Consider the following 13,124-nt stretch of genomic DNA (forward strand, 5'->3'; position numbering starts at 1 on the left):
ACTGATATCAGAGCAATAACATATTATTCTCAAATAAATCACATCTTTCGTCTAGGTTGAAAGCTACAATAACAATTAGGTGTCGTGTGCAAACTGAAGCCGAAGGAAAATATGGCGTTTAAACATTTAATAAACTCATGCTAACTTAACACAATATATAGAAACGCAGTAACCATATGACAATATTGTAGAAATGCAGCTCAACGGTGTGCAGCCCAATGCATTTTGGGACAAGTTGTCACTTCTTTGGTGCCATGAAAATGCACAACTGTCAGTCTTAAGTCAACCACTGACCAAACAGGAAAATTCTGCCCCACTTTCCTTTGATTGATCGAGGAATTTTCGTCCTACTTCTCCTTCCTATGGTGCTTTTATCAGGGAGATCTTCTAGATGATCCTTCCCTGTTAGGAGATTTACCTGAGGGTGAAGCCGAACACTTCACCGTGTCCCTGCAGGTCTTGATCATAAATAGCTTATCCTCCAGTTCCCATATGGCCTTTGGGTGCATAATGGATGGGAGTCAAGCTACGTTGTGGTGTTCAAAGCCATACAGACTACATACAGATGCCATTTGGGTCTGCCCAGAACTTTGTCCTGTTGCACCTGGGACGGGGTTTAATCCTTGAAATCTTAGGAGTAAACTTTTTACCTGGAGGTTTTTAAAAATGCCTAGAAATTGTGGCAGGGAGGACCCAAAAAAGCACTAAATGTGCAGCGATGAGGCACAAAAAACAGGAATTAACAAGAGCACTCCTAAATACGCCTATATTGTCAAATCCTGGATCGATAGTCATAAAATGACAAATCTAGGAAGATGTATCCATCAGAAACTATAGCTTCCTCTTGCGAATTGAACACAACACTATTTAGAACAGCATATGAATTCAAACGTCAAGGTTGGCCCCATGTTTTCCAAATAAACAATGACAGCTTGTCTCAGCCACCCAAATAAGAGAATGTCCAGTTCAGTGAAATGTGGAGGGAGTGAACACAAAGGGTGGTAGGAAAAAAAAAACTCATCTCGTCATTGCTGAAAATCCTAATGTCACTTGCATCTACTGTACGAATTATGATTAAAACTGTTGCATTGCCACATTTACTCTTAAAGGCTTAAAGGTCTCTATCACAGCTAACTGCCTCCTCCATACCTTCCTCCGTGTTTGGTTCTTCTTTGGCATATGAAACGGGACGTTGATGGGGAATAACAATCTGTGTTGCAAACATTAGCTTAATTAGTGGTGGAGTTCTACTTTCTGTCCCAAGTTAAAAATGTTCTATTGAAATAAAGTTGGCCAGAATGAGTGGTTTGGGTCATTGTATGAAAGTATCTGCCTTTTACTCAAAGCACTGCTGTCCAGGATATATGCTCTTTGTAGTGATGTGAATACTGTATTGTTGCTGTCTAAATATCGGCTTGCACAAAGTTAAAATGTAAATCGACCCAGAATATTGGTTTTAATCTAAGGATTCTTGTATCCTTTTCTGGGAGGGAAAATGCATTTTATATACTTTTCTTCCTTGCAAATTTGGAAAAACAGAATCCCTAATTACAAATATCAAGAACGGGACTAATACTAAATGATTATCCGCTGGAAGACAATCATTGATGTTATGTTGTCATTTTCGTTGCAGGCTCAGCGGCAAGAGATATTCGACTGCCCCATTTGTATTATGCCTTTGTGCCATACGACTAACGTGCCAAGATGTCCCCTTCCTGGGAAAAGGAGTCCACGCCAAGCTGTACTGCTGTCCTGCTCACATATGTTCCATCGTGCTTGCCTAGAGGCGTTTGAGGAGTTTTCCTTAGCAGAGAAGCACATTTGTCCTCTATGTCGTTCCTGTTATCAAAAGAAAATCATTGCATGCTAGCGTCGACTCGGGCTTTGTGTACTGCCTGCTTGGCCACACTGGCTGTGTTTGTTCTTGTTCAATAGCTCAACACAACACTAGGACACTCCCACGCCAGTTAGCAGGTTCCGTTTCTGCGCCATAAAATTAAACATTTTCAACCTAACCGGATTATAATAGCTAATAGCCAAACAAATTAAAGGAGAAATGAGAGAGAAAAAACAATACTTACGACTCTAAAAAAAAAAATCCTTCACTTTCAGTGGTCTCCAATAGTATCAAAAATAAAGTGTTCACTGCATAAAGTTGACCGTCCCAATTTTCCTGAAGAAATGTGTTCATTTCCCCATGGTTATCTGCAGTGCCAAGAGCACATGAAGGGCTTGCAGCCAGTGGTCTGGACTTTTATATTGTGAAATGTTTTTGGGTGTGAAAGCATTACCTTGTTTTGGGCCTTAACACATGTTATAGCTAGTTCCAAAGCCATGGTGAATTGTCTCTGAAAGTTTTGTTTAGCCCCTGAAAAGCAAATGCTGATCCAACTCGAGGTTTTCATTCCTGGCTCAGTGAAAGGAAGAGGTCATTTGTTGAATGAGCCATGGGAGTAAAATGTGGCAGAACCTTAAATAAGCGTCAAACAAGTGCTATGAATGAACGGTGCGTTAGTGCTGCCTACGTCTTTGCTAAGGAGTCTCTCAATGTATTTAAATGAGGAGAGCTCCTAACCTTCCAGTAAGATATCTCCGGAATAACTCCTGGGAAATGTTATCTATCTAAATAAGCCTTGTAATGCATCATTTTGACATAATAAAAAATCTTGAGCCGCCGAATCGTCCCTCTTGAATGGTTTGGCTTGCAACACCAAATATTGTGTTCCCTCCAATGCCACTGTACAGCCTTATTCTCTTAGGTTGTTTTATGCCACCTTAATTGTTATCCCCAGCAGTTTCTCTCTAAACCGGCTCATACATTTGATTGCCATAACTCTGTAGAGATGCCAAAATTACAAAAAATGTTTTTTTGGTTTGTCTCAATGATTTAGAAAGTTACCTTATTGGATGCGGATATCATTCATGGTGGCACTCCTCAATGCTCAACTCCGGCAATCTCACCCTGGTGGTTTGATGTTCTTTCTGGAGAGGTTCTCAATCCTCTACCACATCGTACCTCTTGCCACCCCTGTTTCTCAGATATGGACAGGACCCTCTCCCACTGAAGCACAACATGGAAGGTTCTTATTATGGATCAATGAGGTAAATGGGAGAGAGAGACAAATGACTAGAGCGTGAGCTGTGCTGCAGCTCCTGTTACAAAGAAATAGCACCTCCAGTTTCATAATCGCCCACTATTAGCATCAACAAAAAGAGGCTGTGATTGTTTACTATCTTAGAGAAAACAAAAATAAGGATAGGTAGAAGGCTTAAACTATTCTCAGCACTGGTAATTACTCGAGCTGCATTCCTTTCCAGTGGTTGGTGTACCATGCACAACAGGGACTAGCCTTATGCAAATCAGCCTTGGACCTGCTCCAATAGGAACAGTGCAGCCTGACCTACCACAGCAGGTACATCCAAGATAAGAAGACAAGTAATCCCACACCAGCTTCGACCTATTAGGCGTCTTCAATGAGGTATAGCGTAATGTCTAAGAATCAGTGATTGTGGGACCCATGCGTGGGCATTTCTCACAAGGCATGGACAAAGCAGCTTAGCTGGCATGTGGCATTCACAATATGGAGAGAGACTGCCTTAAGAAAAAGCCTTTCCAGCTCATAGTGTCTATTTGTCCTGACTTCCTGTCAGGAGGGAACAAATGGAAGATAATAGGGCTTGAATTTGGAGCAGGTCTACGGCGTTTGACAATTTGCTGGAGCTCAGGAAGGCTTACAGTAGAGCCCAATAGGACCAAAGGCTCTACAACTGAAAAAGTATATAGCAAGTTTTCAATTAAAATGTTAGATTTGGGTCCCTTAGAAGGCGAAGTCAAATCCAGATATTATGCAGCTTTATGCACCATAGAGGTAAAGGAGGACACTAAGGGTATATTTACAGACACCAGAACTTCACTTTTAGTGACGTTCAGGTGGCGCTATGCCCTTCTCCAAATTTACAATGCCGCACTAAGCCACTTTAAGTGGCTTAACGCCGCATTGTAAATACGGCCCCTTTACACGCATCACTTTGCGTGAAAGGGGCGTGCAACGGGTGTTGCTGCGGGCGTTCCACCCAAACACCCATTGTTTTTTTGCTGCTGGCATAGATTTACAAGGTTATGTAAACCTGAGGCAGAGCCTAAAACTAACGCCATGCAATAGCAGGCGTTAAAATGGCGTTACCCTCGTTTTTGCTTTTTTATGTGTGTTGCATTGAGCTGCGGACATAGAATGAGCAAAACGCCATTAATGATTGTTTATGTGCAGGAAGGCGGACCTTCCTGCACATAAACAATCATTTCCTCCAACGCAGGCACCAGGCAGCTAATTTTAGCACCGGCAAGAAGGAAAACACTGGAGTACATTGTATTGTTGTAAATACGGCGCATCCCTGCGTTTTAGAAATGTCAGAGCACGGCGCTGCAAAATTTGCCACAGCTCCGTGCTTCGACATTTCCCTGTAAATGTGCCCCATAGTCTGTCAGGGCCACAGGGGAATAAGGGATGGCATTTTGTAAATCAAGGTAAAGACCCACATCAAAGTAAAATGTAAGCAGATTGCTGGATTTTGAATAATATGTGCATCTTAAACATGGTTTCTGAGTTAAATAAATCCTCCATCTGTGCATATTGCGACTTTCTCTTTTGCCACCAGGGATCACTTTGTAAAATAAATCAAAGTCAGTGTCCATATCTTTTTTCCTAAGAAGGACAATGCCTGCTTTCACTACTAGCAGAACCCACTTCCACCAAGGCCCAATCCTGGACACAGCAACCTCTCCCTGACTGTCAGCTGCCTTTACTCCTGCACAAAACAATACTTGAATGAGACAGCAACATCAGCCGTTTTCAATTTGGTACAATAAGTACTTTTCTTCTTCCCTTTACCTTAACACACCCACACGCCAATTGCACAGAGACCTGGTACGCATCTAATAGTTTGGTAGCCACTATCTAGAGTTCCCATACCCGGTGAAATTACCCCCAAAATACCAGGACTAGTGATGTAGTGTTCCAGAGAATCAACCTACAAAATATATTAACATAAATAGTGTACTAACTCGGGCAGGGTGCTAAATGTGAAGGTTCTCCAATATACATTCATTATTGAAATGTCCCCACGTTTGCAGGGTACTTACACATCAACAAATCTATAAAGCCTTTTGGATCATTGTCTTCCAGGCTTTGCATTTCCTACCGTCATAATGATAGTTTGTCTATTGTCTTTGTATAGCGCTTCATTCATACCTCACTTACACTGTAGCTCTGTAAATAATGAGCGTTTCTAGCATTACCCAATTTTATGATATTCCATTTGTCAATCTTAAGATGATTTGGCTTTGCAGGAATATGAATCTGTGACCTGCAAATCGTTGTCTGATTCAAAGGTTCAATTCACAAAACCACATCGAAACGTTCATTTACAAGGTCCTTTATAATTTCATTAGCTCATATTCACCCTGAACATTTCTGCTGACTTTGAGGATGGTGACAGTACAGACTTTGAATGCAGCATTGAAACCAGCTCCTAGGTCGACATTGTGGGTGGCACTGGATGGACAGGTCATGGTGCTGAGGTCCACAACTTATTTTAAGGCTCTAATATTGAAAACTATGGAGGAATCAGTCAGCAGGCATCTGTTAGAGCAGTTGGATTCACCAAGCATAAGTGATGGATCCACTCTCGGGGCAGCCAAGATGGTTCGGGAGCCATCCTAAAGATGTCCAGCATGGCTTGATAGAAGGCCAGAATATCTGTGGAGTCAGCAAACCATGCTGATAATTCTGACTGAGTCTTAAGCAGCTTCGGAATTGGATCTGAGGGTGAGGAAGAGCCTGGAGATAGGGAACAGCTCCACCACTTTGAAATGTCCTGGAACGAAGAGGATTTCTCCTTCCTATAGTGTTTTTTGTGTTTCTTGTTGGAAGACCTCTTGGAAGTTCATTTCCCATCAAGAGACATAAAATGTGGGAGAAGAGATACACTTTGGCTTGTCTCTCAGTGGCCTTAGTCAAAATAATTTGGTGCTTACAAGTACATCAGTGAAAATGAATCATCTGCCGCTGAGCCATGGGCACGTCCAAGATTGCACGCCTTACAGCAGGGTTTGAGCTCTGAAAACCTCGGATTAGACATTTGACCAAACTCCTTGTTGAAGCTGGGAGAAATGTGGTGGCTTAGGCACCTGGAGAGTCCTTCAGACTGTTAATGAGGTACAAAGAAACTTGATATAAACGGAACGCAGGTTGGCATCTATTTATAGTAAGCCAGTGCTGTCATGTTTGGTGGATGAAATCGCAGCTGGAGCTGCATGGTGTCACCAGACTATGATGGAGACCTAGTGCTGGGAGAAAATCTTTGTTTAAACTAGTCTGACGCCTGGGAATATACTTCTGGCAGGGAATCTGAAGGAAGATTTATCCATTACACATCCAAAATGTTACTCTTTTTCTAATCTGTACACAATCTAAACGCTAAAGACATATTTGAATTGTGGTCGCTTTGGCATTAGAACAGGTCTGGAGAGTACTTTTTCTGTCCTGTATGGCGAATATAAAATTTTACTTGGAGTTGGAATGAAGGATTTCACTTTATGATTTGCTACAGTAATACATATTATAAGTATAATTCTCACTGGGAATGCTCTTAATATAGGAAATTCATGAGAAGGTTCAATGTTCTGTAAGAAAAAGTGATTAATAATAAATGTGTAAGACATAAAAAAGCTAAGTGGCTGTTATCGAGGAAACACTCAAGGCCAAAATTAAATCAAAGGTAGCTTCTACTTTATGCTAACTTTGACCACTGTGTTACTGTAGTAAAGACTTTGGATCTTCAGTAATGCTTTATTTGATATTATTTACCCACAGTCCTCAAGGTCGTGTTTTCACTTTGCTATGTTCCACATTTCATTTTCTGACCTCTTTGAGAAAGTTCAGTTTAAACCTATTTTCAAATCTGGTAGGAGTCCACTCGGTGGCGGCTCCTCCGCTACTGATATGGCGGTGGAGGGTTGACCCCCCACTGACAGCCAGCTGAGGGAAATGGGAAAAATAAAATGAAAATGAATTGTTTTTTTAATCATTTTATTTTTTCTGTTTCCCTCTAGAGGCAGCCAAGTCTGGGTGGCGCAGGGACAGGGCAACGGCAATGGAGGAGTAGTGCATATTGCGAGTGCACATGATGGTTTGGCCAGTCGTCTTAGGCCGACCAAACCGCCATGCACACTTAGGTTTCTCCCACCCGGCTGTGTTGCACAGCCAGGTTGGAGAAACAGCACAGACTACCAGGCACTGTGAGTGGCAACCCAAGCCGCTCACACCAATCCTGATGCTGCTATCATGCTATTGAGAGCAGCACTGGGATTGGATGGGGAGCCTGTTCTGGCGGCCCAGGGACTGCTGGGACACCATCCGGAGAGAAGAGCAGCACAGAGGCAGCAGGCAGCGTCGGAACATGTAATTACATTTCATTTTATAATTATTTCCCTAGTCCCCCATTACGCCCTCCCCCCCCTGCGCAGGTCATAGGTTAGATTGCACAGGCGCTTGTCCAGCCTCTCCTTCACAAAGGTTATAACCTTTATGTGGACACTTTAAATATACGGGACTACAGCTGTTCAGTGAGCTATACAAAGCTGGCACTTTGGCCTGCATTACAGTTTGTTGTCACCGCAAAGAATTCCAGCAGAAGCTTTTTTGTAAGAAGCCCCAGAAATCCCAGAGCACTGCACTGCATGCCAAAGAACTACTTGCAGTCAAGTTCTCGGATAGGCGTGACGTGTACATGCTAACTACAATTCATGATGACCGCACTTCTCCCGTCACGGTTTGGGATCAGGTAGCTAAAGTTTACAAGCCCACCTGTACACTTGATTACAACAGGTACATGAGCACAGTGGATAAAAACAGCCAGGTTCTTCAGCTATACAACGCGAGTCATAAAACTCGCATTCGGTACAAGAAACTGTATACCCACCTGATCGAGATGGCAACATACAATGCTTCTGTTTGTCATACAACCCCAGGAAGACTCAGGTCTTCATTTGACTTTCTGTTGTCAGTCATTGAAATTCTTACTGCTACAGAAGCAGCAGCCTCCACTTCATATGCTCTGGAGGGCATGGCAAGGCTGAAGGAGCAACTCTTTGCTAATCACACTCCTGCAAAACTGAAAAAGGTTTGACCATGTTGTAAAGTCTGCTCTAAGCATGGAAAGAGACAGGAGAGTCTTATTTACTCTCCCCAGTACCCATTTCACCCAGCCCTGTGTTTTCCTGATTGCTTTACATTGTACCATACAAAAGTAAACTATTGGGAAAATTATTGAGGTGGAGCTGCAGTTATGTAAGCTTTTTGATGGCTGTGCATGGATACCTACCTTCCATAGGCCACTACTTCACTAGGCAAGCAGCTGTAGAGTTTTTGTGCCTCTACTTGAGGAATTCATGGAGTTGCATATGGCTCGTTCGACACCTTTATCCCTCATCAGAAAGTGGTTGGTGTTCGGTGTGCCCATTGACAAGTGCATTATAGTCCCCTGACTGCACATAATGGTGGACAGACAACAAGCCACATTGTCAAGGAGTACCCTGTACAGGAACATTTTAAAGGCTTTACTAGATAGTGAAGTGCTTTTTAGGGAACTTATGTGCACAACACAGGGATCCGCCCTGATTGCCCAAGAGATTAGAGTAAGGGTAATAGGTCATAGAAATGTCCAGTAGGACTTATTCACCAACACTTCTACTTGCTTTGAAAGTGTGTAAACTCAATTAGTAACTTGTATCATAACCATATGGCTGAGATACCCGCCACCCCCTCTCAACACAATCCCCAAGGATGGGAAACCGGAAACGGTTCTGAACTTTTGGAAGGCGGGAGGGAGTGACCCTCCCGGCCGTATTTATTAAAATATGAAACAAAATCAAAACATTAAAATAACAGTTTCATATTATGTACAATTTCATTTCCATATTACGATGTTTGGCTAACCTTAACAGATCTCTAATACAAAGGTTCTCCTAGCCGAACTAACATCCTACAAAACATTTGACTTGAAATTGTACATCCTAACGTTAAGGGCCAACGGCAAGGTCGTAACCGGTGTCAGATCCCTAAACCAGCAATACCCCCCTCACTTGTGAGGGGAGCGACCGCACAGAGGCGTACCTCAAGTGCATCTACCAATTTCCCTTGGACTTGACGGGGGCCCCAATGAACTCGACGCCATTTAACGGTCGTCCGAGGACTCATGTGAGGTGTCTAAAAGGTAGCGTAAACCCCCTCCTGAACCCCACACAACTTACCCCATCTGCCGTCGCAGATGTCCTGGCCCCGGGAAATTCCCCAGGAGGGCCCGTAGCCCCTCCTATCCAGGAAGGGGCCTTGACCACCTTTCCTTTCCTTCCGGCGGCCTATCCTTAGAAGGGACCGCCTCCCCGTTGAGGGGCCAATGGCCACCTCCCCAGAGCGCTCCCATCCGTAATGGGTGACGCCCCCCCATAGGGATCTTCCAATTACTGCTCACCGATCATGACCTTACCGCCACAGGCCGGATAGTTGACCGGCTATCCGGACCCCCCACAACAACTCCTGCCTAAAGGTCATGTTTTAAACTCTTTAGCCAAGCTATGAGGTCTCCTATGAGTAACTCATTCCCCACCCGGGACAAATTAACCCCATCTCCCAAATACATACTGTCCCCTTTGATACAACCATGCGAAACAGAATGCAGTGTATTTGAACGAAACAATCTACTCAACTTGTTATTTATTTTCTTTACTGAATGATTCAGAGCAGAAACCGAAATAGCCCCCCGCCACACTTTCCGTGGGATCATATGGGACCATGCAATTGTGCACCCTGGAACTCTTCTTGCCAACCAACTTACTGTGGAAAGCATTGCCTCAAGAAGAAGTCGTCTACCAGTGGCCACCAAATCGTTGCCCCCAAGATGGACTATGATTATAGACGGCGTGACCTTGTCCGCCCTAACAAACCCTCGAAAAAGGATTGAAACTGGTCAATACAGAGCCCGCCCCTTCCGTAGAAGGACACCCTGTACCCATAATTCCCCAGCCACGTGAATCATGTCACCTGCTTTGAATACGTCCGCGGCACGCCTCACGTATGAGTGGCCCACGACCCACACCTCCTTTCTCGCAGCCGGTGATGTCTGACCGCTGTTCCCCAGGTGTCGGGTCGACTGCACAGTCCGCCCCGCCTCGTAAGCTTGCGCAACTGAAAACCAAACAAAAACAAGAAGCGTGAGTACATTATTACAGCTTCACAACATGTGCAACCGCACATACCTTTTATAACAGTTCGAGGACCAACGCCCCAAACGTTTTACTTTTTCTACACTCAGACCCCTGGCTGTAGCCTCAGTAGCAGCCCCTATCCGAAAGGAATGGGTCCCGAACACACCGGGGTTCAAGCCCGCGGCCGAAATCGCAAGCACCCGCTGGAACTGAAACCTCGTCAGTGGGGTGGCGTCAGCGTGTCTCAACAAGGTCCCCCCCCATGATGCCACCCTCTGCGCTAAATATTCCTCTACGCACACCACAGGGCACATGGAAGACCCGGGGATCCTCTGAATGATTATGCAGTCCCCAATTGCACCCTGATCGGTTTTGGACCTAACAAACGAGACCGTCATCGTCTCCTCCCTGACCTGAATGTGCTCCCGGCACAGTCCCCCCATTGTATCCTGCTTGTTCTTCGCCACTAATTCGCTTACCCGCATAGCCCCATGGAATGCTAGCGCAAATGCAGCTCGGAATAACACTGCTTCGTACTGGGATGAACACGTTGCCGGGAGTACGGACAATAACAGGGTCAACCTATCCAGACCTATCGGGTGCCTCTCATCTACTCTGCGACCCTCAAGGCGTTGCCACCCACGTAGCGCTTTCTGCACAACGAAAGACGCTGTCGGGTCCTGGATCCCATGAGCCCTTGCCATAAAGGAAATGGCGGCCCGATGCCTCTGGGCCGTAGCTACTGATTTGCCTGCCTGATGTAAAGACAGCAAAAATTTTACTACAAACTCTTCCTGGCCCCAAAGCTCCCCCCTAGCAGCACCCAAAAAGGACCAATAGGAACGGAACGCCCCTACATATGCCTTCCTCGTCCTGGGTGCTAAACTCTCTCCCACGAGGTTTTGTAGTTCGGGGCACCGAGAGACCAGAGAGCTTCGGGAAAGGGTGCCGCCACCGGGTCCGCTGTGGGCAGAAAACCCCAGAAGGCCTGCATACGGAAACGAGAAAGCGCATCAGCCGCTTGGTTCAGTACCCCCGGCACATGTCTTGCCCTAAATAGCACATTCAATTGCATACACAATAACACAATTTCTTTGAGCAATCTCAGAATCCATTTGCATCGTGCTGCCTGACTATTGATACACTCAACCACGGTCATGTTATCAGACCAGAACACCACAGAGTGATCCCGGAACCCCTCAGGCCAAGTTTTCAGGGCCACCAAAATAGGGAAAAGTTCGAGAAAAGCGATGTTACTCGTCAGCCCGCACTCGTGCCACCATGACGGCCATTTTTGAGCCGACCATTGTGTACCAAATATGGCACCAAAACCTATACTCCCCGCCGAATCTGTCCAAAGACCCAGCTCCTCGGAGGACACCGCCGGTTTGTTCCAGACGATTCGCCCATTGAAATCCGCCAAAAATGCCAACCAAATGCGCATGTCCTGGCGAACCTCTGCCGAGAGCCTCGTGCGATGATGACCTTCCTTCAGGCCGACCATGGCTTGTGCAATCGAGCGGGAAAAGGGGCGCGCCATTGGCATCACTCTCAGGGCAAAATTCAACTGACCCACCACTTGTTGCAATTGATGCAGGTTTACTTTCGTTGCACGAATACATGTTTCAAGGGATAACCTGAATTTTAACACTTTTTCCTTGGGTAATCTAAAACAACCTTCTTCCGAGTCGAGCTCGATACCCAGAAACTCGAGCAAAGTCGAGGGACCCACAGTCTTACCTGGCGCCAATGGCACACCGAATTGATTCATTAAGACACAAAATTCATGTAAAGCCTGTCCGACCTCGAGTCACCTCCTTCCCAATCTTTACCTGTACCACCGACGTATGCTGCAAGACCGACAGTTGATTCTTACAGTTTGCTACACCCTGAAAATCCCCCACTGGGATGCGGAAACCATATGAAAACCCGTTTCGCAACACCCCAGCGGAAGCATGATCCGGGTATTCGTTGAGCCAAGGAATCATTGCCATGGTATCGATCGGAGTAGGTAAAGGCGCCCCTCGGACAATTTCAGACCTGTTTGGCGCTTCCCCTACCACCGTTATCACCCGTTTTGGCTCTGCACATGGACTCAGGATGGGATGGCTGCCCACACCCCCCACATTCATGTCTGAACTTGCATGACCCCTGGGGCCTTGTACATTTCCCTCTGTTAAAATTCCAACAAATCCCCCTTTTACCTGCGTTGCCACTCGGCTTCGAGTGGTGCTCGTTACCTGCACCCGTCCGAAAGGGTGTCCCAGAGAATTGGCGGGAAGATTCACCCCCGTTACTCCCTGACAATGGCACTTTTAACATTCCTGAACTCTCCATTTTTTGCCATGAAACGGAGTCGAAACAATCCCAAGTCAGAACTGGGTCGTGTTCCTTAGCTTTTCTAAAAATATTGTCATAACAGAACCACTGATTGCCCCCGTACGATACGGAATACTCCATGATACGTGACTGATAAATAGGCAACTCGGTCAGCAACTCGGGCCTGCGCTCGCCCATGATGGAGGTAAAAATGCCCCACGCTCTGCCCCAAGTACCAATGTTTTCATCAACCTTAAAGGCGGCCATTTTTGCGCGCCAAACACTCGGATGCATGAGCTCCTTTTGGCTCTTAACATGCTCCATCTCGTAATGGTCGGTAAGCAAAGAAAAAATGTTCACATACTTATTCGCCCAAATCTTTTCCTTAATTTCCAGTGGAACATGCTGAGCCACCTTCTCCCTTCGTGAAGGTACAGACCCCTCCCCCGCGATCGGCAATGGCCGCTTACCTGAACCAGATGCTGCATTTGCCGCCAAACTTGGGCCTGTTGCATTTTCCGCTGCCGGAACTGGCGGGGTA

General features: G+C 45.5%; 1 protein-coding gene across 3 annotated transcripts in view; it reads left to right on the forward strand.

Moving 5' to 3' along the window:
* The window catches only part of RNF32 (ring finger protein 32), a 347,542-nt gene extending 340,702 nt beyond the window's left edge, over positions 1 to 6,840 (forward strand). For 2 of the 3 annotated variants that reach the window (XM_086941487.1, XM_086941488.1), the window contains exon 9: positions 1,634 to 6,840. In XM_086941487.1, coding sequence (XP_086797613.1) covers positions 1,634 to 1,870 — 237 coding nt within the window. In that variant the 3' untranslated portion in view covers positions 1,871 to 6,840. The remainder of the gene's footprint in view (positions 1 to 1,633) is intronic. The other variant, XM_086941489.1, reaches the window with a different exon arrangement.
* Positions 6,841 to 13,124: the final 6,284 nt, after the last annotated feature.

The sequence above is a fragment of the Lissotriton vulgaris genome, chromosome 10, assembly GCF_964263255.1.
Source record: "Lissotriton vulgaris chromosome 10, aLisVul1.2, whole genome shotgun sequence".
Lineage (NCBI taxonomy): Eukaryota > Metazoa > Chordata > Amphibia > Caudata > Salamandridae > Lissotriton > Lissotriton vulgaris.